General features: G+C 32.7%; 1 protein-coding gene across 11 annotated transcripts in view; it reads right to left on the minus strand.

Annotated features, from left to right (window-relative positions):
- Chic2 (cysteine rich hydrophobic domain 2) overlaps positions 1-27,501 on the minus strand; it is a 111,607-nt gene that overhangs the window by 66,603 nt on the left and 17,503 nt on the right. For 7 of the 11 annotated variants that reach the window (XM_087187663.1, XM_087187660.1, XM_087187662.1 and 4 more), the window contains exons 2-7: positions 26,072-26,126; positions 25,789-25,944; positions 15,687-15,758; positions 12,018-12,074; positions 11,792-11,851; positions 1-7,838 (exon numbers count right to left, since the gene is read on the minus strand). The exon at positions 1-7,838 is cut by the window's left edge and continues 22,107 nt beyond it. In XM_087187663.1, coding sequence (XP_087043789.1) covers positions 7,788-7,838; positions 11,792-11,851; positions 12,018-12,074; positions 15,687-15,758; positions 25,789-25,944; positions 26,072-26,126 — 451 coding nt within the window. In that variant the 3' untranslated portion in view covers positions 1-7,787. The other 4 variants (XM_021262344.2, XM_004849712.3, XM_021262345.2 and 1 more) reach the window with 4 other exon arrangements.

A 27,501-nucleotide genomic window follows, 5' to 3' on the forward strand; every position in this document is an offset into this window, starting at 1 on the left:
GGTACACAATTGGCTACATTAAATCTATCATGTGCTTTTGGCTCAGCAACATTGTATCACACTGCTTTGCAAACTGAAATTACAACACCCTCATGCTTCAGGAGTTACAGGGTGTTTTTTGTTTGTTTTGTGTTTTTTTTAGGTTTTTTTTTCCCTTGGTTGATTTCTTTAGCAAAGCAAACAAAAAGTCTCAAGAAATATTCATCTCACACACAATGCAAAGAAAATTGAATGGCTACCTAACAATATGTAAAACTGTAGGTACAAAAGGTTGGACTATGTTTTAGGCTTTCCACAGTGGATTCCAAGATAGCAACTACAGCAAGCAGTAAGGGCATTTTTGATGGAGTCTCCACTTGTGAAAAAAATTTAATACACTTCTGAGAATTCATATTTTGTTAGAATGCAAACATCAACGAAAGAGTGGAAATTCAGAAAATGAGCATTCTTTAAAACAATATTGAGATTCAAGGAAATGTAAAAAATTCTCAAAACCCCTTAGTTTCTAAATGTCTTATGTAGAATTAATTAGCATTTGTATTTTAACTAAACGATCCAAGTGACAGAAGTAAAACATCTTTACTGTACTGAGTCATGTTTGTTTTTTGGGTTTTTTGGGTACAGGGGATCAAACCTGGGACCTTGCATTTGCAAGGCAGGGGGGCAGAAGCACTGAGCTAAATCCCCAGCCCGAATCATCTTTATCTTAGAATTACATCTGTGTAATTATGCACAGGTGTATATATCTTTTCCATATAATATAGAGCTGTTTTATAAGGGTTAAACTTGAATCTGGATCAAACTGAAAAAAGTTTGTGTGAAAAATAAGTCATTTGTTAGAACATAATATGTGTAGTGATTAAATTCTATCTGCCTCCACTTGAAAACCTAAATAGGACAATAATCATATTTAAAAGCTTCATTTAAATTTTAGGGATAAAAGAAATCTTTGGAGAAAGGGTTAATGAGTATGTTGCATTTTCTTCCTTTTTCCCCCCATGCAGTGTTGGGAGACTAAACTCAGGTCCCCATGCATAGTCAAGTGCTCTATCACAGAGCTGTATTCCCACCCCTTTTTTCCTATTCTTATTCCCAACTGTAAATCCATGAACATATAAAATTTTCTTTAAATTCACTGTACACAGTTCCTAAAGTAATAATGATATCAGTCTAATTACTTCTTCCCAGATAACTGTGTAGATCATGTCTCCTGAAGGTGTTTTGTGTGTATTCAACTTATTCATATAGACATTTCAACAGGCATTATTAATTTGGACATTTCCTTCAAAGAGATGGGACCTCTAAGTTCCAGCCTGTTTTCTTTTTTGTCACAGGGGACTGAACCCAGATATAGCTGTGCTATATCCCTAGCTTGCCTGCCTGCCTTTAATTTTACTTTGAGACAGGTCTTGCTCAATTGCTTAGGCTGGCTTCAAATCCCCAGTAGTTAGGATTACAAGCATGCACCACAGAGCCTGGCCAGCCTAACTCCATGTAAACTAATTTATGATTTCATTTAATATATTACATTAATTAACAAAGAGGTTTTTAAAAAAAATTCCCCTAGCTCATATTAGGTTTCTATTTGTTCACTAGAAAATTCCAATCAATGAAGCCTTAATTATAACCAACAAAGGACCAAAAGTCCCCCCACTAAAGGCACCTTAACTGTAAGCTCTCTATAAATCTCTTCAACAGACTTTCATCTAACAAAAGAATTCATTTTAACTAGATTATGTTTGGCAATGATTTTAATTTGTGAATAATGAGAGCAAAAATATAATCTTTGAAATTCAACTTTGTATTTTACCAAAGTTATCTTCACTTTATTTTTAATGTTACTGGACTCACTTGAATGTTATTAGAATTATTTGAAAGCACTCCTGAAAGGGACCACTTCTTGGTTCTGTATAACCAATTACCTAACAAAATTTGATTATTTTATTTGAAAAGTATTCGATGTTCATTTAAGCACATGAAAAAAATTCCTGTAATCTTTTTGGTTTTTTTCTAAAGCCACATTTAAATTATAAAAGATAAATGGAGGCATACTTTTTTTTCCCCAAGGTACCCTCATTACCTTCTTAAAGGACATGATAGGAGAAGAAAATTCTATCTCACACAGTATTTTTTTTTTTGGAACCGGGAATCAAACTCAGGACCTACCACTTGCGAGGCAGGAGGCAGAACCACTGAGCTAAATCCCCGGCCCTTACACAATATTTTTTAATCATTTATTTATTGTTTTTTTCAGACATGGTCTATATAGTACAAACTGACTTGAACTCACTATGTAGCCCAGGCTGGCCTTGAACTTGAAGTGATACTCCTACCTCAGCCTCCCAAGTGCTAGGATTACAGGCCTGCACCACTATGCCTGACAGAGCTGTATTTTTTTTTTAAAAAAAAAACAAAGCAATGATTTTCATTGTAATTGAATATAAGTGTACATAAAAGCAAGCATAAAACTGGGAGCAATTTCTGACCATTGGACACTTTTCCCCTTTGTAAGCACTGTAGGTTCACAATGCAGTGATATGTCTTAGCTGGTGGATTGCAGCATCTTGCCTCCCAGTGCTGTCTACTTTGCTTCTTTCACCTGCCACCACTGAATCACATCTACCTCTTCAGGGAGGGCACTATGCTAATAGCTTCAACAATGTAAAAAGAAATCGAAAATAAAAGGGATTTGATAACATGGGTGAAGAGAAGCCCTTGTTTATAAAGATTTCACAGCAATATAATTAGACTGTTGTAATTACTTAATAAACTGCTACTAGAGAAAGAAGTCTTCAGTGCTTCTAGACTTTAAATTTATATAGTACTTCTATCAAGAGGAAAAACTCCAATTAGTAGCTTTACTAAATCTAGAACCAGAGCTGGACATGATGGCACTGTGACTGTAATCCAAGCACTCTGGGGTACTGAGGCAGAAAGATCACAAGTTTAAGCTCAGCCTGAGTGTATGTGATGTGCAGCAGTGGGAATATAGTTCAGTGAGAAAGCTTCAAATTCAAGCCCTAGTACTGAAAAAAGCAAATGTAAACAAAGAAACTATACATACTGTCTCAGTATAGGACAGTAGAAAAAACAATAATCAATTACCTTCTCCTGAAGGTTGGTACTATATTTCTTTAAAAAGCAACAAAGTTGCAATAATTTGCCAAAAAATTAAGAATGCCTTGGGCAGTTTATTGATATATTTCTGATAAGGAGTTTGGAAAGCAAAATACTGTCTACTTCTCATAAAGAGAAAAAAACAAGTTATACTCCAATTATGAGCACTGTATATTTATGAAGTAGAGGCAATGTAAAAAATCCCCTGCATGATTTTAAGTATGTCAGATATATAATTTTAAATGTCTTATTAGAAAGGAACTTTCAGCTGCGTGTTGCGTGTGGTGGCACATGCCTGTAATCCAAGCGCTTGGGAAGAGAACTGCCATGAGAGTTCAAGGCCAGCCTAAACTACAAAGTGAGACCCTGTCTCAAAAACCAAAATAATAATAAGAAAGGAACAGTTAAGTACTATATTTATCATTTCTCTGATTTTTAAACTCACAAAGCCATTATATGTAGGGAGTGCCCAATCTCTTTAATTTAAATGTAAAATTTGACCATAATTCAGGTTTGTGCTGACACTGTAAATAATTCAAAAAAGCTCAGTCATTACTATTAAACATTTAGGTACTTAAGTTTTATATAGGGCTTAACAAATAACAGGAAAAATTATTAAAAGCACTGTTTCACAGAATAACACCATGAGGTAGTCATAGCATAAAATCAAGAGGCTAAGTAATCTGATGATAGTTCAACATATCAGGAATGAATTCAAAATCAGCAAACAGCATCCTACATTTTTGTTTTCAGTATTACCAAGTAAGATAACACTGACTATTTTGCTGGTTCATACACCATTTCGAGGTGGAAAATACTGATTGCTATTAGAGAAACAAGTACACAGAATCACAGTTAATAATATAAACGTTACTTAGGCTTCTCTTAAATTGCTATCTAAAAATCTTTGTACATGTGAAGACAAGATAACTCAAGATTTACAGCTATCCTTCAAATCTCAACTTCTATAAAAGACATAATCCAAAAACAACATAAAGTTGGGTACTACACAAATGAAAAATTAGAAATTTCATTTTATAAAAGGTTAAATATTTAACATAAACCACTGTGGGATAATAGTTTGGTTTAGCATTGGTTTATTCCTTCCTCCCAAAAATTAAGACATAAATCAGCTTCCTTCAAAAAGAATGGTTTGAGAGCAGCCACAAGTTCAACCGTCCTAACACTCCTTCCTTTTCACGAAAGTCTGGACAGACAGGATCTGTTAAGAAGAAAAACATCAATTGTACCACTGCACCAATTAAGAAACTCCCTTTGTAAAAGAATTAACATTCTCCTGGGGAGCTTTGAGGAAGATAAAAAGGTAACTGAACTATGCCCAGGTGTAGGTGAAAAGTGGGTCATCCAGAGGCCAAAGGAAGGATCCATGGAAATTCAGAAGAGAAAGAAAGAGAGTCCAGGACTACACACTGGAGTTCAAAGACAGTTTTAAACACAATGCATTTCTGACTTAGTACCACTGACTAACTGCAAGCCAAAGCAAGTATTCACAGCCAAACATCCGGCATGCAGCTAAAGGGTGTCCCTATGAAACCAGATACCAGGAAAGTTGAAACAGACTCTGTACATAATGTTAATAAAACTAGTGTAACTTGAACTCATGCAAATGGAGCCCAACTATACATACTACTATTTAATATAATTTTACAACCAACAATTGAAATGGAATGTTGCCAAAGTCTCTACGGCTGACCTATATCTACTAATATAAAATCAGAAACTCCATATAAATAATATTGAAAATACAACCCTGGAGAAATTGTGGTTCTTCCCGATTTAAAATTATTCAATAAAAAAAGCTTTTCTAATAAGAAAATTACTTACTATTATTCAAGGTTTTGTTAAATTTATTTTGTAGATTTTAGGTCAAAATTATGTGTTCATATTTTAAATGACTGACACCCAGTCATTCAGAAGTCTTAATAAGGCATGTGATGATCATTTTAGATAGGTTAGCAACCACCTTTCGAGGGAAGGCCAGTATCTACCTCAGAAGTCAATTGTTTCACATCAGTTTTACTACAGTCATTAGGCTTTTTAGAGATCTATTTTAACCCAGACATGCAAAGTTATGGACTAGGGGGAAAAAAAGGATTTACAAAGTATATTACTTGAGCCAGGGATTTAGCTCAGTGGTTCCATCGCTTGCCTTGCAAGCGCAAGGACCCGAGTTCGATCCCTGGTACCAAAAAAAAGAAAATTCACAAAGTATATTACTTGAGAAAAGAATGTTTCTATACAGGAATGGTGACTGTAAAATGTCAGTAATTATAAAAAAAGACATCAGAGGTTATTCACTTAGCCTATATAAGATCTATACATTGGATTTTCTGCCAATATCTTTCCTTGGCCAGTTTAAAAAGACCTATGATTCATGCCCTACAAATTGTAAACCAGAACAGGCTCTGAAGAATAGTCATCATTTTAAATATTTCCTTGGACTGATGCTCAGATAACATAGGATTCTCTACATTTCTAATTTTCAGTAACATAAGCACTTTAAATTCATGATTCAAGAAATGATAACACACTGAAGGCTACTAATGAAAACTAAAGAATGAAATTCTAACTGTTCAAGGTGTAACTGGCTTATGTAATGCCACAGATTAAGCATTTAGGCTTCTTTTCTACAGATACACTGGCAGTATGAGTGCTTCAAGCAACTGACATACCCTCAAAATTAGAAAAGCTTTTCAAAATTCTATATTAATATCAACTATGAAAATTGTTAAAATATTATTAAAGGAATATATTAATTTTGAAAATTATCACAGACTAGCAGGAAAAATTATGTCTAATAAGTTCTTATAAAGCTGATGACTATAGGACTATGGATTTACACAATTTTATACAGAAACACTGTGTTGCATAGTCTACACAGTCATTATAGTTTTCTGCTCTTTCTAAATCTTGAGGCAGATTTAGCTGTACATGGAGACACAGGAATTTTCACACTGAAACCACACTGGAATTTCTGAATAGCATTACTTTAAACGGTACTACTTTAAGAGGACACACCCTGACACAAGTTAAATAAAAGTGAGAAGTATTTGAATTCTTTGAACTTTGAGCTCTTCAGAGAAACAGTGCTCCATAACTTCAAGTTAAGTTGTTTAGGGAGCCAATGAAAATAAGTAATTCTCAGACGAAAAATAATTTTTTAAATTCTAATTTTAAAATAGTTCCTAATGTCTAATATATGACATTAGGATATAATGTTGGCATTTAACTATTCAAATTTATATAGAAGTACAGTACTTTGGAGAAGTACAAATATATTTTTTAAAAATACATTTACATAAACTAATGAAACTGGTATTTAAAAGATTTAATACAAGGAAGAAAAGGTATTGTATAGTGGTATCAATTCTTAATACAAATTATTAAGCACAGTTTATATAATTTCAAGTTATTCACATTATTGCTTGATACCACAGTTGCATGGAACAAGTTCTTGATATACATTAAAACTTGTATAATTGTAGACTTATAAAAACAAAAATTTACACATAGGTCATTCAGAAATTTTAAAAGTTTAAAACTGCAAGGAGATATGTACAACCAAAAGGAGAAAAATATATATATATGTATATGTGTACATGTATATTTAAAAGCAATAAACTAATCTGACTCTAACTTGTATGTCACTCTTAAAGAAGTATACATAAGTGGACTGAAAGTGAATGGGTGGATAAACACAGTACTAAATATGTCCTCCATTTCTTAGTAATAATCATCTAAATATCAATGGGGTACTGAACACCAGCTTACTTTTAATTCTAGAACTTTTCTTTCTTTCCAAAACTTTTCAGAAGCATACCCATCTACAACTGTGTTAGATTGGGAGAAATATTTTTCTTAGAAATTTTTAAAAGAAGTTACTTCTATACTTTTGTATATAAGATTTGATGAACAATAAAAATAACCCAAGTAAGGCCATTATTAGTATCAACTTGATAAAAAATATACAGATTGTAATGCTACTATATTTTGTGATCCTGAGCTCTAGTAACCATTGGATGCATGCATACCATTCACTGATTTATCTAGTCTAATAAAAATCCTGCCTTACCACTTCTGAAGACAGAAATATTTTAAAAATTTTTATAGGTCTTCATAATGTTAACAGATATATCTGCTGTAAACAAAGCATTAGGAATTGTATGAGAAAGGGCATGTTTGGTTCCAAAAGGCTATTAAAGAAAAATTATTAGTTTAAAATAATTATTAAAAAGAAGAAAAATACAAAGAATATGTTTGTTAGGATAGATAAGCAGAGCTTTATAATGGTGTTTTTCTATATTAAGGAATATATAAATGATATAATTTATAAATGATAAAATAAAAAAGGCTGGCCACTTTTATGCTAAGTTCAAATGTATTTTTTTGAGAATACAAAAAAGTAATTCTTGAAAATCAGAATACATAACAGAAAAGAACACAATAACTTAAGTATTAAACATCTGTATGAAATAACTTGCAAAGTTTGACAAATATGCACACGTAGAACATGCACTTATTTAAAAAACAAAAACAAAAACACCACATGATTCTGTAGAACCAATGTTATGTCACCACCAGAAGAGCACCAAGCAAGGCACCATTGGAAAGACAACATACTTGGAAAGTCTCTATAAATAAAGTAAATGCTAATCTGGTCGAAAAATCGGTGTCTTTGGTAAAAATTCTATGAGGATGACCTGCAAAAGGAGAAGAAAACATTTTTTAAAGATTTAAGCAGATTTTTATCTTAAAATTTCAGTTATACTCTATTACAGCTTTTTTGAAAATCCATTCACGTTTCACAATTACAACTTTGCATTCCTAAAACAGACATTTATCTGATAACCCAGAACCTCATCACTGACAATTTTTCTTTTTAAATTTCTAGACCTTTACCAAATACATAAAATTCCTCAGCTCTATGAAGCAAATGACAAAATAACCAAAGTCTGAGAAGGTAAGTGGAGAAGGGCAACAAAGAGAGTGCCCCAGGCATGCATGCATGCATGAGAAAACTAACTGCATACAGGGGTTTCATACTATATTAAGGTGTCTACTTAATCTAGACAATTTATGAGACAAGTATTATCATTCTTCATTTTACTTCACTTCTATATAGACACTTTACTATCTTCACTTCATTTTACTGATAAGAATACTGACAATCCCATTATTTGCAATCTTATGGGTTTTGGAGTCAGTATTTAAATAAATGATTGCCAAAGCCTTGCCCTTTCTACTGTATTATTTCTACTAGAACTAACCCAGTACTTCTCTTCATGCTCCCTTTCTTGCCAACCCTCTTCCAAGGGCATGAGGCCCTCATTTTGCCATAGCAGGATATATGATCTCCACAGAAAGGTCACTAATGTCTTTTTTGAAGTCTTTCTCTTCTGGGGTTAGCAAAATTAATTTAAGTTTGTTCCAAAGATACTTTTAACAGGAAACTAAAGAAAAATAAACAAACAAAAACAATAACACAGAAATACCAAAGATGAACAAAGCTCAAGTTGATTCCAAACTTGATCTATCTTAAACTACAATTAACTCTTCCTTTTGCTCCAACTCTGTTTGGAATAGATGCTGGTCAAAAAATTATTTGAAGATGCAGGTGGTGGCACACGCCTGTAATGCCAATATTTGGGTGGCTCAGGCAGGATGTTCTGAAGCCAGACTGGGCCACATAGTGTGTTCAAGTCCAGCCTGAGCTATATAATGAGATCTCATTTTAAACAAAAAATGACAAGGAGAAAACAACAAAAATTATCTGATTTGAACAATTTCCAAGTTTGGCAGATTCCTCATTGTTTTTTTCAGACACTGTGTCTTCACATGAGCTCCAGATTTGAACAAATCTAAAAGCCATCTGAGCCAGGAACCTTCATTTTTTACTCTTGATTTCTATCACTTTTGATCTGCCTCAATAAAGAAGGTACTTCAATTAAAAATATTCCAGTCCTACTCTAGTTATCCTGTACTAAACCCTTACTTGCTACCTTTGCCATTCTGCTCACCTATTATTTGTCCATAAAATATTCACTAGCTCCCTGTTAAAAATACTTTCTCCCATATAGCTTCTTAATTTCAGCTAGATTTTCCTGTTTCTCAGCTTCCTCACTTATAAAATAGAGGAAGAACTGGACTAGATGACAAGATTCTTTGTACCTCTAGAACACAATGATTAAATTATTTAAACTGCTTATTAGTTAACATTCAATAAACACTTCTATATTTCAAACATGCCCACATTTAGTGGTCTTAAGAATTTCAGTCCCTGGGTGTGGGCATCACATTTTACAGTATATTCTACATAATTTAAAATGAAGGCTATTTTTTTATTATATTTGAATTGCTGTCTCCCCTCCCCCCTTCTTTTTCTTCTTCTCTTTGGTACTTCAGGGTCTCATGCATGCTAGGCGAGACTCTATTACAGATACCTCACTTTTTTTGTTGTTTTAAAGACATAATCTCACTAAATTGCCCAAGCTGGCCTCAAACTTGGAATCCTCCTGCTTCATTCAGCCTCTGGAATAGTCAGGATTACAGATGTTCTAGTTATTAAGGAACATATTCTACAAACTCTTTTCCTTTACAAATCACATACAGAAACTGGCTACTGTCTTGTTTCTTCTACACTGTATCTCTCTAGTTTATCTGAATAAAGAAAAGTTAGTATCAAGTTACCATTTATACTACATTATCTCCAAAATTCAAAATATGATCAAGAAAAATGATTTTTCATTAACCAACATATTTCTGCAAGCTACAGCAAAGATAGTAAAAAAGCTCAAATTCATTAGATTAGGATGTACTTTCTTCATACTAAATTATGTGCTCTTTTAACTTTAAAATTTATTTTTAGTTAATTTTTGAAGCTATGTTATTCCTACTTTCAGGTACCACAAATACACACACTGAGAAAATCTAGAAAAACATCTTTTAGTCACATAAAAATATTTGTTTTACTGCTCCTCTGGAGATTTTTTTATGGTGATATGAAAAATAACACAATGGCTTCGGAAGTGCTTAATTACATAAAAATGCAAGGTAAATTAAGGGAAACTATTTTACAAACTATTTTATATGTTCAGAATGTTTTAGAAGGTTATCAAATTATTTTTAGTTAATAAAAGGAAGCCCTAAAAATAGTAAGCATATTTTGTGAATGAATGATACTTACATAGATCTACTTGGAAATCGCAGCGTTGGGAATAACTTTTTTTGTGGTGGTAAAGATTGAATCCTGAGCCTTGTACATGGTAAGCAAGTGCTCTATAACTGACCAATACTTCAGCTCAGGAGTAACTACTGTTTTCATTTCCCAAGTAAGTTTTGAAATGCACAAAAATAACTAAAAACCTCAGTTTTAGGCTTAATGTTTGGGTAAATATGCAATAATTAATTTTTCACAAGATTCTTTAAATCTCCTAGTTATCTCTCTCTCCAAAATATATACATAAACCCCCTAGGATGAAAAGATAAGACTAGTATTTTCACAGGTCAATCTGAAAATATGTTACTCAAATGCGCTTTTTAAATAATTATAAAGAATTATCAAGTGCCTTTCTCATCATCATAAATTAACATTTGGTATAATAAAGGTAAAATCTACATTATTCAGTTCATTCAATAGAGCTAGTTTACAAAAAAAGAGACACTTAAAAATATCTTTTATGTTCAATGCTAAAAATGGGATTTGACTGCATAATAATAAAAGAACCAGAAAATGCTAACGGAGAAAAATGATTTTATGATAATTTCCAACTATTTAAACACTTTTCATCAATCTTCTTTGCACACACATACAATCTATGATGGTTATATTGTTTCAAAGAATAGACAAAATTCATCAGAAATATACCAGGTACTTCACAAAAGCTCTGGTTTTAATTTTCAATAATTAATTCTTCCTTAAATCTTTTTCATTTAATGTAATAACCTTTCCGCATTTAAAACACTCAAGTTCAAGGAGAATAAATAAAAATTCATAATTTTCTATAGTATCCCTAACTTCTCAACGAGGAGATCAATTGTTCAAGTAAATTAGGGAATATGTAAATTAAAGTTCTAAAACTCATTGTTTATACATGCAAAATTCAATATAAATACTAGACAATCAGTATGTCCTCTTCTGTTTACTTTTAAGATGATTTTCACAAAGCCATATTCTAATAACATGCAAAAGATTCTGTAAAGGCCACTAAGGTATACGGGCAGTTAAAGTCTCTAAAGGCTAAAGGTTTCTTAAGCTCCAGTGGCTTGGCTGAAAGGTTTTCTTCCATACTTGGAAACTTGATTAGCATTATATAAAAAAGCCATATCTGACTTGCTGCGTAACCAAAGTTGTGATTATTCTTTATACAGCATCTAAAATTTCACACTCCATCAACACATGTTGAGGCTATTTTATCTTGGCAATTAATTTATTATTTTTCAGAACACAGTGAAGCCTTGTTTTCAAGTCATTCATAACTTTATAAATCAGTCTTGCACATGAAACCCATGCATCTGTGAACCGTAGAAAATCCTTGCACTCAGGAGATTAAGCTCCTGACACCTTTGCTGATTAATAATCATGGAAAGAATAAGATCAGAAGCAAAATAAATGATCATTTAATAGAGAAACTCACAAAACAGCCCTTTAACTTACATATTCCATCATGTTATTCGTTTCACATTTCCTTTTGCTCAGTCTCCAGTGCAAGCACAGCTAGACAAGTAGGAGAGTAAAAAAAGAAAAATGAGCTCTATTTTATTGCAGCACACAGACTAACCCATTTGTCCACCTTTCATATTTTTAGTTCAACAAAAGCATCTGTTTCCATACTGTGCAATTCAGACCCCAACAGTACGAAGCTGCTCCCTGTGGTACTCACCTTGTGGTATAACCTATTGTTTTCCCATTCTAATAACTTCTCAATCGATCTTCGTGTCTGGAAGACAAATGAGGAAAAAGTTTACTCTTGACTGGTTTTGCAGCTGCTTTTGTGTGCAAAGGGGAGAAGTATAAGACAGTGACTAAGTATAGGGTGGTGTGTATCGCTTCAAAGTTCTAGCACTAAATAGTAACCTGAACAGAAATAGTACTCTTTTTAACCAAACACAGCTTTGTTTTTAAGTATATGTGTCTTTTAAAGACTGTTTCAAACTTACTTCGAATTTAAAACTATCAAAGTAATTTATTAATGACTAATGTCATTTATCAAATGATATAAATTTAAATCCTCACTTTTTTCAAATATGTTTTTGCAGTGTTTAAATAGAAAGTTCCTTAACATATATTATGTATTGTATTTCAAAACAAAAAGTAATTTAAATATTAGTTTTAAAATGCTAATTTCATTTAAATCCAGAAATTAAAGTTAATAAAAAGACCGATAAAAATCAAACTAATTTTAAAGACTTAAAATACTTAAATACTGCCCATATTGAAAAGCCAGTTTATTAGACTCCAGATAGATTTTTTTTTAAACACCCAAAATTTTACTAACATAAAAAATGATGTCTGATAGGAAATCAAATTCTTAATCCAATAGCACTGTTTCAGAAATCACTGAAAAATTTGTTTCACTTGATTATTGCAATATATACTATGCAGCATGAAATGTTTCTTGCTTGGGAGGATGAATAAAGGAGAGGATAATTCATGGTGCCAGGTGTTAGGATGAGATGGACACAGCTGCAGGTGCAAAAGTGACAGTGTTGCCACAGGATCAACTGCAACTTGGTGCAGCTGCAGCTTTCTTGAGAGGGAGGATAAAAGCATCCATTGCTATTAATTTGGCACCACTGTAAATAAGTATTAATCAAATATGAAAATTTGCATGCCAATCAAGGATGAGCTACATAAAAATTGTTAGGATCAAGCTGGTCTTGACGTTTAAATGTTACATAATAAGATGTTAATGTTTATTTAAAGTACTGCTGTAATGCAGTTCCAGTATTACCTTTCAGTATGTTGAGCATGTTAAAGACACACCAAAGGCACATAGGTACCAATTATAATTCACAGCTACCAATGAATTACCACGACTGCTTTACATTTCCCAAGCTTATACCACAAAACTGAGAAAATCAACTACCTCGCTGAGCAATAATACACCAATGACTAATTTATTACATTACCTTTTCTGAACAGTCTTTTTGGCAAGAATTTTAAAGGGAAAAAAAAGTGCCCTTGTTAACAATGATCAGCAGACCTCACTTGTTTCTTTGTAAAGATAGCCTTTTAGAGGCAGCTCTCCTTTTAAATGAAAATAGGGCAGCAGTTATGGTCACACTTTTTGTTAATTTAGTTGCCAGTCAGCCCCAAATCAAAAGAAAATAAGGCTGCAGAGTGTAATTAACATTCAGTTCAGTCGTTTTGTCCCTTGTCTAGCCCCCAAGCTTTGTTAAAATTGCCATCTGAATGCTGAAGGCTGTAGGGAAATCGATTTGATTCTAATCGCACCATGAAAAGAACATGATCTAACTGCTTTCAGCCCTCCGTAAATCTGTACTAGGTCTTTAGCACAATGCAACTTCCAATTTAAAAAGCACTGAATGTCTCGTCAATGACTTTGTGAAGAAAAAAGAACAAGGAGCAGACATAAAAATTCCAATAGTTGTTTAAGCATTAAAGTTCATTTGCATCACAGCGAACCTGAAAAGGGCTGACCTCTCAAACCGCCTCTCAGGTCTATGAAGTTGTAGCCTTGACAAGCTCACATTGACAGAGCTCATTGACTCTGAAAGGCTACTCTATCAATGGTGAAAAATGGCAATAGGTTCTACTATGAGCAGGCATCTGCCTGCCCACCCGCTGCTAAACCAATGGTAAAACCGATTCAAAACCCGAATCTACCTTGTAATCTTCCTTTCTAGAGCCTTTTAATAATAGATTAAGATTACTATACAATTTGAAGTTTTACTTTTACTGATAGTTTAAAAGGGAAGGAGGGATGAAAGAACTAGGGTGGCGATAGAAAGCTAAGTTCATTGTTTTCTATTACTACATAAAAATAGGACCCAAAAGCTTAACACTACATTTTACAAATATTTATTACTGAAAGAATAAAAATGTTGCCACCATCATTTCATCAGAAATTTAAACCTATATTTTAATGAGTCTCATTATGATACATATGCACAAATATAAATGCAATCAATTTCAAAATTTAAAATTATTTAAGTAACTTCAGTCAATACCAGTATTTGAATAAAAGATAATTATAAAGTATGAGTCTTAAATTCCAAAATACTTATGTAGGAATTCCGAGTTTATTCTTTGCCTCTAATTAAGAGTTTAATGATAGGCTTTGCTATAATAATTGTATCTTACAATATTTAAGAACGCTAAACCAAACAAACCCTGCTCTGCCATTTTCTGCATAAGCATCTAAATACACAATGTTTCTACATACTTGACAAACTGAAATAAAAGCTGTGAATCAGTGCCACCTAATTCTTGCTATAAGACTTCTCTCCTGCTTGACAGGTGAAAAAAAAAAAGCACTTGCACGTGCAGCTTAATTAATCATTGCACTTGACATCTCAATGATTTACAGTGAGGAGCAGGTGAGAACACACAAAACCAAAAAGGAACCCTTGATTTGAGTGGAATATTTCTAGCACACTAAGGTGACAAGTATATAGATTCTAGCAGTGATTTGAAAAAAAAAAAAAGGAAGAAAAGAAACTGTGCCACAAATTATTTGTTAGTAACAACAAAAGCTCAAATTAAATGGAAAAAAAGCTTCAACTACTGAGAATGTTTAATATTCTGCAATTATTTTTAGTTAACAAAATCAAAATATATTTTCAAGATTAAATACAATACCAATTTGGCAGATAGAAAAAAATATGACACTTCAGCATTTATAAAAGCGATTTCAAAGCTTTTAAATCTCAATAGAAAGAAAGCACATTATAACTGCAGTCATCCAGAAATAAAAGTTAAGAGTTTATGTCCACAGTGCTGTCAGACAGCTATTTCTGATGAAATATGACATTCAATACTGCCATTCTCCAAAAGTTACTAACTGGACAAGCAAACCTATCCACATAAAAACCTGTCTTTGAATTTTAAATGTATATATTAACCTCCAAATTCAAAATAAGTTACAGCAAATTAATATGCATCAGAAAAAAAATTCATTGTACAAGATCTGTCAAAATGAAATACCAACAAAACATCATTTTTCTAGGCTAGCTTTTTAAAATATGACATCTTAATTTTTTAAAAAGAATTTAGTCTTTGTGAAAAGCATCAAACTGATAGTCATGGGAACTAAAAACCTTCTATTTAGCTGAAAGAACAGGGGAAAGGGCAGTGCAGGGTTCAGTACAAGCTTCCCTACAGTGGGCCTTAATCCTCTTCAGAGCTCACACCCTGGGGGTGAAAGGACAGGTTAGTGGTTCTTTACCAATGAATCCTGTCTTCATTGCCTAAGATGATCAATGAGAAATCTAATTTTATCATGGGTTCTTAATTTAAGAGACCAAGACCACCAACTTATCCTATGTAAGCAAAACAACTTCCTGTGAGAATGATGTCAGTCGCTAACCTGGTTAAGAGCAGACAGCTTCAAGCATCTGGACTCCCATCCATCTCCCTTGGCAGAATTCACTTTGAGTGACTTTGTAAAAAAGCAGCAAAAACAAAATTTCTTCAACACTGTGGTGGTTATATTTTTCCCACTGGTGAACTAGTTCTCACATAGCAATTTAGCTTACAGTAAAAAATAAGAACAAATTCAGAAACATCATTTCAATTATTAAAATAGCCATTAAGTAGATTTAAATAGAGCAGTAAGTAGAAGAAGAGTAAGGAGAGACATTTTGGCATCTATTTTTATTGCCTTGGTTCTTCTGAAATTGTTGGTATATAAGCTAAACATGAAAATTACAACAAAGTAAAAAGATTTAAATGATTCACAAAATGGATAGATGATTAATCAACAATTAATCAACAATTAGATATGTTATCTCTCATAACTTCCAAAAAAGAATCTACAATAGTAAGGCTCATAGGAAATACATTTAAAAAAACCCAAACGGACCAGGGATTTAGCTCACTGGCACCATGTCTTTCTTGCAAGTGTAAGGTCCTGAGTTCAATCCCAATACTAAAAAAACCCTAATTACTTAGATTAGGATTTCCAAAAAATTCAAATTTCATTTATTATAAAGTATTTTTGTTACTTTTCCTGAAGATATAACTTTCTAAGGCATAAAAATTACTTCTGTAGACAAATTAAGTGCCATCAGATATAAATAATTCTTTCAGAGCAGCAAGGAACCACCCAAAAAATCCTGAATGTATTTTCTCCTACTTAGCTATCACTGATACTTAATAGCATATATTCATTACCAATGATTAATTTATTTACAATCAATTGCTGGAAATTCATTTTGGAAACTTCTGTAACCATTTATGAAAGTTCAGCAATTTAAACTTACAATTAAAATTTATTTGAATTTAATTTATTCATAACATTACAGAATGTCAAAGCAATACTTCTAATGTTTAATTTCTTATTTAAAACAAATCTGAAACTCCTAAATTTATAATGCATTAATTAAGCTTCAGGTAAAAGAATGCTTTGAATGTATTCATAATCTTAACTGTTAAGTGTTTTTCAAATCAGAATGGTACATACCTTTTGACATGTGTACAAATTGAAATTGTTCAAAGAAGTTAAACGATGTTTTTTAGTTACAAGTTTTTAGAAGAAAACCATATATAATTTAGAATAAATTATTTTTTAATTTAGGAGAAACTTCAAAAGAAATGACTTGATTCACTTGTTCTGGATTCATATTAAATCTTATATTACAGTGATGTTCAGCAAAGTAAATGGTATACAGCATCTCAAAATTAAGAGATAAACTGCATTCACCCACATACAAATGGATCCTCAAAAGAATTTTTAAGAAAATTCCATTCCTTTACATAGGAAAGTTTGCACCTGAACATTGTCAAAATATAGATACACTAACATACTCAGTGAAGTGTTATTAGAGCAATACTTTTAGTAATGTCTGTTGAAAAGCCCTATTATTAGATGAAGAGAAGCTGAACAACTGCTAACATTTTGTGTATCAAAATTATCCTCTTAAAGCTGGGTGTAGTGGTGCATTCCTATGATCCTACCACTTCGGAGGCTGACACAGGAGGATCACTAGAAGTTGAGGCTACTCAGGGCTACATAATGAGTTCAAGGCCAGCCTGAACTACACAGGGAGACCCTGTCTCAAAGAAACAAAATCCTCCTAAACTGAGTGTGGTGGTATGCATCTAATCAGGAGACTGATGCAGAAGTATCACAAGAGCCTAGGGGTTCAATGCCAAGGTAGCACCATAAGGAGAGCCCATCTCCAAACAACAACAACCTACAACTTAAAGGTGTATTGAGCCATGGGCTACAGGTGAAAACCTTAAAAAGTTTAAGATTACCAGAAATTTCATGAAGAGTTTAAAAACTAGGCAAGCTACTGGCTCTTAAAGTCTTTTAGTTTTGTTTGTTAGACTGTTTTGGTAGTACTGGGAATTGAATCCAGGACCTTGTCTTCCCTATTATAGAGCTACACATTGCCCTCACCTTTTTTTAATGAGATAAGAGTCTTGATAAGTTGAGCAGGCTGGTCTTAAACTTGGGATCCTCTTGCCTTGGCCTATAGCGTTTAGGGTTACAGACATGTGCCACCATATTCACTAAAGTTTCTAACATATCTTTAAAGTTTCATTGCCACCTCTGTACATTTAAGGCTCAAAATTTACGCTTTTATGAGTAGTCTCTTTACGATGAAAATTTAGTAACATGTTTTTATTTGAATTAAAAACAAACTGTCAGAGCCAAACGTGGTGGTGCACACCTGTAGTCCCAGCACTTAGGAAGCTGAGACAGGACTCCTACAAATTCAAGCTCAATTCAAATTCAAGAGTGAGTTCAAGGCCAGCCTGAGACCTTAGTTCAAGAAAAACAAAAACCAAATCAAAAAACAAACTGTCAGTTCTGTTCACATTAATATACCAATATTAATTTATATAAAAGCCAGTTTCCTATATTTCAAGGTCAATCCACTCTTTTAAATGAAATAGCAGTAAATGTATTCTTCCACTTATGAGAAGCCTTTTATATGAGATTATCTTTGTAAAATGAATGATGTAAGATTTCAAAAAGGTTAAACCTAGTTTTTTATCCCTGCATTTTACTATAGGGTATATAGTAAAAAAGGGGCAAAGAAACTACAAACCAAATACCTAGGGTTAGATAAAGAAAATCCAATTCTTTCAGTTGGCTTCTGTTCGTCCTATACTGCACTAACTCACTTTATGGCATTCTCAATCTAAGAGTAAATATGCACATTACAAAAAAGGATGTAGTGTTGGGGGAAGTCTTTACCAAAAATCATATTCGCTTATTTGCTAGGTAGTGGGAATCTTTAATTTTTTTTTTTGAGACAGGATCTTGCTCCGTAATCCAGACTGGTCTGGGATTCACTATGTAGCCCAGGCTGGCCTTGAACTTACAATCCTCCTGCCTTAGCCTCCCAAGTACTGAGATTACAAGTGTGCCCCACCATGCCTGGCTTATTTGTTTTTATAAAAACAGAACAGAAGCAGAAGGAAATACATCAATTCTTAGTGGTTCATCTGTAACTTTGTATAAAATCCTATTAAAATGTACTTTTCTCCTCAATTTACTTTACCTACTTTACAGCCTCTTCCTTTACTGAGTTTAAAATTTCTTAAAGAAATGCAAATAAATTTAAATATGTCAGAAAAACATAATGATAAAGCTGATGAAAAACTAAAGAGAACATTGTAAAAACTGATATAATAATGCTTAGATACTGCTGCCATTTATCAATCAACTGGATAAACTTAGGTAATAAACTACCATGGGATCTGAATTTCCTAACCTGTAAAATTCATTTCCAAGCTCTCAAGTGTCCCCAGGCAGGGCCCAACTCTAAGTATAAAATTAAATTATGAGAATAAAACAATAGCTTGATTTTGTATCTCTACAAAATAGAATAAAACCAAAAGACCTGGAGCTGTAAGGCTAAAATACCTTCTACACATGGCTTAGTTTTGCAAACTGGGAGATCTCAAACAAGTTACTGATATCTGAGCCTCAGTTTCCTCAACCTTAAATAGGAATAATATCAATGTCTACTCCTAGAATTTGAGGACGTACACAATACAAATAAACTAACTCAATCCCTGGTGTATAGTAAACTCATTATTAAATGTGGCCATGACATTTGTCACATGGGACTGTTGTAAAGATCAAATTAAGAAGGGGGGGATTTAGCTCAGTGGCACAACACCTGCTTAAGCACAAGGTCCTGAGTTCGATCCCGGTACTGGGAGGAAAAAAAAGATTAAATTAAAAAAGAGTAGGTATGCCTTGGTGATATCAAGTAGACATGTTGTCTTCATTTGCTTTTTTTTGGTACCAGGGATCTAACTCTGGACCTTTATGTCTGCAAGGCAGGTGCGGTGCCACTGAGCTAAATCCCTGGCCCTTCATTTGCTTCTTGAAGTGTATTATTCCATTGTAGATAACATTTTAAGTTGTGCAATTATCAAGAACTTAGTGATTTGTAGCAACTGATATTATAAATCAATATTATATCTTAAATTATATTAAAGTATATGTAAGGTCAAAGACTTAAAACAATGTGACTTTAAAATGTAAAACCAAGATATTTTTAATTTATACACGATCCTATAATTTATTTTCTTCAGAGTTAACGGATAGAAATTTCTGTAAATTGTATTTTATATTGCTAAACATATCATCATACATTATACTAATATATAAGTTTATCCTACAACAAAGATCACATTTCTGTAATGAAAGCATGTAAAAGTCAAGAAAAAGAGGGTAATAAAGACTAAGATCATCAGAATATATGAAAGTCCTTGTCAATTTTTGTTACATTTACCAAGTCAAAGCAAATGGGTAACATTCTTTAAAAACAGCAATGACTTTCTACAACTCTAATCAGTAATAAGAGCGGTTTTAAGAATGTATTTCATTCATCTTCCCTTGCTCACCAGAAACATTTTAGGAGTCTCACTTCACTAAAATTTCAGTGAGATGGTTTAAAAATGTGTTTTGCTTTGTCTCATCTCAGACAGGTAACAGCCAAGGTTTAAAGAGCTAACTTGATATCATATTCCAAATCAATAAGTTTAGCACCAAAGTGCAAGTCCTAGTCACCACAAGCTACAAGTTACATACCTGTTCATAAGTGAATGATTTCCTGAAAAAGGATTGAATGCAAATAAGAGACAAAAGGAATGGGCATACAATATTTACAATAAATCCATAGAAAGCAGTTTTAGAAAGCCACATACTATACTTCTGGTCATCATATGTAAGAGAGTAAAGTACTTTAGAAGAGGAGGGCAACAAGAAAACTAATAAGATTAAATTATTATATAAACAACTGAAAACTATTCTTACATTCAGAAACAATAAGGCCTAACAGCATGTTCATCTGTAACGTCACTAAAGCTAGGATATGATGTACATGTGCAAAATCTTAGACAACTGAAATAGTTACTTAGAATAGAAAACATACCAAAACAAAAGGATACTGTAACACAATACAAGGTAAAATTATGAAATATGTTTTCTTCAAAAAGTAAGCCAGGCTGAAAGCACACAAACGAAAGTGATGTCTGTTTACTTAGACATAAATTTTCTAAGCTGTAATATTACAAATCAGACACAGAAGAAGCGAAACAAACAAGAATGAACGTTTGCAAAGTAAATACCATAAAATCTGCTGAAGCATTTTATTCATTTTATGAGCCCCTCAGGCTCTTACCAAGAACATACTGAAAGACTGAGGATTCTTGTTTTATTGTCTTCTAAGCACTGATTACAATCTGAAATTATCTTGTATTCATTTTTGTGTTTTTGCCTATCTTTTAAGTCCACAACAGGAACCAACCACATAACCTCACCATCTAAAATAACACCAAGCTTACAGTGCTATTTACAGAATATAACAAGTCATTGAATTAATGAATAAATAAAATCCAAGCTGCTGCAGGTATAGCTCAGTGGTGGAGTCCTTGCCTAGAATACCCCAATCAGACTAGTCATAGACAAAGGGAGGGGAACGAGAGAGGAAAAAGAGAGAAAAATTATTGAAAGAAAATAACAATTTCAAAAATGTGAGAGGTGACATGACTAAAGCTTTTAAAGACAGTTAAAGGGATGATTAGTAAATATTATGAACTCTATGCCTACAATTGAACACCAGAGGTAAAGTAGATAAACTCTTTGAACAACATAAAGCTCAACCATGATAAAATAATGACTTAAAAGTCCCATTCAATTAAAGAAACTGAATCCAGTTTTAAACCTTTTTCAACAAAGAAAAATCCAGCCTAGATGGTTTCATTGGTGAATTCTTCAAAAAATCAAAGAAAAAAAAAATACACATTCTACACAAATGGATCCAGAAAAATGAAAAAGAAAAAAATACTTCTCAGCTCACTTTATGAGCTTATCATTAACCAAATGCCAAAATCAAAGATATTACCAAGAAAACACTACCAAAAAATATCCCTCACGAACACACGTAAAACTTCTTAAAAATAAAAGAAAACAGGGCCGGAGATTTAGCTCAGTGGTTCCACTGCCTGCCTTGTAACCGCAAGGCCCCAGTTCAATCCCCGATACAGGAAAAAAAAAAAAAAAAAAAAAAAAAATCAACCCAAAACTTTCAGTTTATCATGTCCAACAAAAACACAAAAAACAGGGCCTGGGAGCTGGGGATTTAGCTTAGTGGTTCTGGCACCTGCCTCATAAGCACAAGGTCCCGAGTTCAATCTCCAGTACCAAAAAAAAAAAAAAAAAAAAAACCAACCAGGGCCTGGAATGTAGCTCAGTGGCACCGCACCTGCCTGGCAAGAGCATGATCCTGAGTTTGATCCCCTGTATGGGTGGGTGTGTGTGTGTGTGTGTGTGTGTGTGTGTGTGTGTGTGTATCAAACAAAACATATAGGGCACTAGGTAGGGTTCATTTCAGGAATGCAAGGTTGGTTTAACATCCAAAAATCAAATCAACGTAATTCAACATCGTCTAAAAACAAAAACCATACAACCATCACTAAAGAAAAAGGACTGAACAAAATCTAACATTTATTCCATATCTTTAAAAAAACCTGTTAGTAAACTAACAATATAAAACTTGCTCAAGGCAGATGAAAGACATATATAAAAACCCTTGAATTAACATGATAGTACTTAATAATGAAAGTCTAAATGTAATCCCCCTAAAATTAGAAGCAAACCAAGGGTACAGTCTCACTACTTTCTTTCTTTTTTTTTTTTAGTACAGGGATTGAACTTGGGACCTGGGACTTGCGAGGCAGGCAGAGGAAGCACTGAGCTAAATCCCAGCCAAGTCTCACTACTTCTAATAAATGTTTTTCTGGAAATTCTAAACCAATGCAACAGGCCAAGGAAAGGAAACAAAAAGCAACTAGATTAGAAAGAAAGAACTAATACTGTCTTCATGTATATGATAATGACTATATATAAGAAAAAAACTTAATGGGATCTACAAAAGAGCTCCTGAAACAAATAGGTAAGTTCAGTATAAACTCTACCAAGGAAAAATAAAACATTGAAAAGTTTCAATTGTACCATTTAAAATAGCATAAAAAATACTTATGATAAATCTGACAAAAGATATACAGGTCACTAACAGCTATAAAATATCACTCAGAAAAATTTTAAAAGACTTAAGTAAATGGAAAGAGATACCAGAAACTTTTTAAGATGCCAATTTCCCCAAATTGACCCATAGATTCAAAACAATCCAAACTAAAATCCCACAAGGAGTTTTTTGAAGTAAATATCAATAGGCTGATTCTAAAATTCATATATAGTATCAACAACCTGGAACAGCAAAACAACTTCAAAAAATTAGTACCAAATTGGAGAACTGCATAACCCAACTTCAAGATATAATTATAGAGCTAGAATACTCAAGTCAGGATGGTATCGTTATCAAGATAAACAGATAAAACAGAACCAAGCCAAAAAATAGACCCTTATAGATATAACATGCGATTTTTCCATACAAAGGCAATTCAGCAATCATTTTTTTAACAAATGTAATTGGTGCAAAAAAAAAAACAACTTCATACATTGTACCAAATAAAAATTTAACTCAAAATGTAAAACACAAGCCTATAAATCTTCTAGAATATAGGAATCTTCGTGATCTGGCATAGGAAGAGTTACTAGTATAACACTAACAGCATAATCCATAAAAGAACAAACAGATAAACTGGATTTCATCAAAATTAAAACACTTCCTAAAACGAATTTTGGGAGGATAAAAAGATAAACCACTGACTAGGTGAAATTTCTGCAAAGCAGATATTTGTATCCAGAATACGTAAAGAACTCTCATAACTTCAACAATAAGAAAATAGCTCAAATACTGGGCAAAAAGAACAAACATTTCACCATACATATACAGACAGAAAATAAACATAAAATGATGTGTAACATCATTAATCATTAGGAAAATGCAAGTTAAAACCATAACAATAACACTAAACACCTAAGAGAATGGCTGAAATTAAAAAGATTAACATTAAATATTAACAAGGATGTAGCAGAATAAAATCTATCATATACCATTTGTGAGGATATAAAATAATAGTACCTCTTTTTTTTGGTACTGGGGATCGAACTCAGGACCTTGCGCTTGCGAAGCAGGCGGCGTCACCACTGAGCTAAATCCCTGGCCCAACAGTTACCTCTTTTTTGGCAGTTTCTCTGTTCTTTAAAAAGTTAAATATATACGTACTATACGATCAAGCCATTCTACTCTTAGGAAGGTCTACTCAAGAGAAAAGAAAGTGTATTTCCATAAAAAAAGTCAAACAATAATATTATAGTAGTTTTATTTACACAGATCAAAACTGGAAATGACAACAATGTCCAGCAACGGGTAAATGGATTTAAAAAATGCAGCATATCCGTACAATAGAACATTATTCAACAATAAAACGTAATTATTGAACCAAAGACATGGGTGAGTCTCAAAATAATGAATAAAAGAAAAAAAAGAATGAATATTGTATGGTTCAATCTATATAAAAGTCTTGAAAATGCAAACTAATCTACAGTGACATACAGAACATCAGTAGTCACCTAGAAGGGATGGGAGAGAATACAAAAAGGCACAAGCAAACTTCTGGGGGCAGTAAATATGTTCACTATCTTGATGTAAATATGTGTGTGCTCATGAAATGATACTTTAAACATACACAGTTTGTTCTATGTCACTTATAACCTCAATAAACCTGCTAAAATAGAAATAAAAATTTAAGAACCTAATACCATGATAAATTAAATTTAAGGCCATAAAATAAACCTAACAAACTTAAGGGAAATCACAGCAAGTATATTCTCAGACAATAAGATAATTAAACTATAAATCAGTAACAGAAGTTTCTGGACACTAAAGAATATATTTCTTAATGTGTAAGTCAAAGAGGGAAAGTTAGGAATATTCTTAACTGAACAACAAAAATGCAATATATAAAAATTTATATTATTACGATGCCAATTCTCCCTACATTCATCTATAAATTCAATGTACTCCCCAATTAAAATCTCAGTGTTTTAGGTGGGTGTAGTGGTACAACTTATAATCTCAGCATTCTGGTAGGCTGAGTAAGGAGGATCACACGTTGTAGCTCAGTATGACAGCCCTAGGTTCAAGCCCTAGTACCACAGAAAAAAAAGAAAAAACTTTCAGCATCTTTTGTGGATATTAACTAAGAAGTTGATTTTAAAATTTACATGGAAAAACAAAGAAATCAGAATAACCACAAAAATCTTGAAAAAAAGAAATTTGTAAGACTCCTCTATCTGACTTGAAGACTTATTATAAAGCTATGGTAGGTAAGACAGTGTGATATTAAGATCAAGACAGACATATAGATGAATACAAATAGAGTCCAAGAACAGTCCCACATAAATATGATCATTTGATTTTTAACAATACATAATGGCAGTTAAATGGATAAAGACTTCAACAAATAGTGCTGGAAAATATAGAGAATCATGTACAAAAAAGATGAATTTTGACCTATCATACTCATGTAAAAATTGACTCAAAACATATTACAGACCTAATTGTAAAATGGAGAAGAGATCAAAGGGGAAAATCTTCATGACTTTGGTTTATGAAATTCTTAAATATGACACTAAAACCCATTTTTTAAAGGATAAACTGGACTTTAAAAACTTTAGCTCTGCCAAAGACATTAAGAGAATGCAGGAGATAACAGACAAGCTATAAACTAGAAAAATTATACTTCCCCCATTTGGCAAGGAATTTCTAGTCATGATTGTTTTGTTTTGTTTTGCTTTGAGACAGGGTCTTCCTATGTAGTTTTGGCTGGGTTTGAAATCACTATGTATCCCAGGCTGGTTTCCAACTCACAGCAATCCTTCTGCCTCAGCTTCCTAAGTGCTAGGATTACAAACATGAGCCACCATGTCCAGCCAGAATAGCACAGTTTATTTAAAACAAAAAATTAAAAGCTACATAAATACACAACTTAACTACTTCTAAATTTAAATTAAAATATATAATTCAACTTACTCTTTTACTGAGGCAAATAACTGGCCACATACTGCAACCTAATGTGCAGCAGCAACAAAGGCAGCCACAAAGCAGCCAACGTACATTAACAGGAAGATTCTTCTTAAGACAACTATTAACTCTGTTGATGCTGGCTTTAAATTCTTCAGGAGCTACCTACAGAAAAAGTTTAAAAAATAGTAACATGTCAATAAACATGTTTCATTAGCATATGCGCTTTTTAATTTGCTAGGAAAAATTTGAATTTTGAGACATATAAACAATAAATAATTGAAACACTCACTTTTCCAGTTAATGAAGAAGGAAATTCTGATTCAAATTTGTTGCTCAGTCCAAATCTATTTAAAAAAAAAAAGACATTATTATGTATCACTATTGTTTTAAAAATTACATTATTTAACTTAATAAAGGTCAAGTAAACAATGTAGATTCACATAAAGAGGAAGGCTGAGATATAATAAAAGTCTGAAACACAAAATCATTATAATAAGCAATTATGAAATGTAATAAGCAATTATCTTAGCAGTTGATCTAGACTTTCATTTAACATTAGGAAGCTGAATATTAACTAATCACCAATATATAAATAAAAGATCAGAGGATTCCTTTAATTTGAACTACCACCTATAATTTCAAGTACATTTTTTTTCAAATTTCTATAACTCTTTCTTTTCCCTGAGTTTCGGTCCACAGTTTAGCATACTTTAAAGAGGAGGCAGTAAGAATAAAGAGCAAACGATGCACATTATTTTAAGAGATGGGATAGCAAAATTTCTTAGCTATGAATTTTACTGGTGGAGATATGCAATGGATGTGAATTTTAGTAGTTATCCTGAGTAAACACAAGTAACGAGAAGGGAAAACGTAGGGAAAAGAGAGAAGGAGAAGTAGAAAGAAAAAGGGAGAGAAGTATAAACAAAAAAGTGGGAATTGACAAAGTATGAAGAATTGTGTTGGTGCTTTTCAATACCTATTTGGCACAAGCTCAAGGACCTGAGTTCAATCCCCAGTACCAAAAACAAAACAGAACAAAACAAAATACCTATTTGACTGCCATGCCTTAGATGGCATAAAAGAAAATGTAGACAATCTACTATATCTGTATTATTCCTATTGCCTAAAAGACCTTTTCTTAAATAATGGTTAAAGTATTATATAGCATTAGAATTGATAAAATATTTAAACTATTTTCAAAGATAATAAACTTAACCTACTTTGCTCTTATCTATTAGAAATTTAGTACTTGGAGAAAAATCACAAATACTGCGTAACTTCTATATAACATGTCAGAAGACCCTACAATAGTAGACTTTTTTTGTTTAAGAAATAATCTACATAGCCAAGCATGGCAGTGTACACCCATAATCCCAGCACTTGGGAGGCTGAGACAGGAGGACCCCAAGTTTGATGCTAGCCTAGGTTATATAAAAAGACCTCTCAAAAGAATCAAAAAGAAAAAAAAGAATAATGTACATGGTCATTTTATTTTTACATAATTTGAGAAAATTTTTAAAGTTCATGTAATATACTAGGCAAAACATTGAAGGAGGACTGCAACTTGACACCTAGGTCTAGTCTTAAAACACACCTGCTGTACTCACATTTCCATGTCACTATAACCTCATTCCTACAATGTATAGCCATAACTCAAAGTCTAAACCATTCTAATCTGTTACTCTGCATTTTCATCTTCATCCAATTCAGACTCCCTTT

The sequence above is a fragment of the Heterocephalus glaber genome, unplaced genomic scaffold, assembly GCF_053883595.1.
Source record: "Heterocephalus glaber isolate CG9 unplaced genomic scaffold, H.glaber_assembly_v1.0 deba00001509, whole genome shotgun sequence".
Lineage (NCBI taxonomy): Eukaryota > Metazoa > Chordata > Mammalia > Rodentia > Bathyergidae > Heterocephalus > Heterocephalus glaber.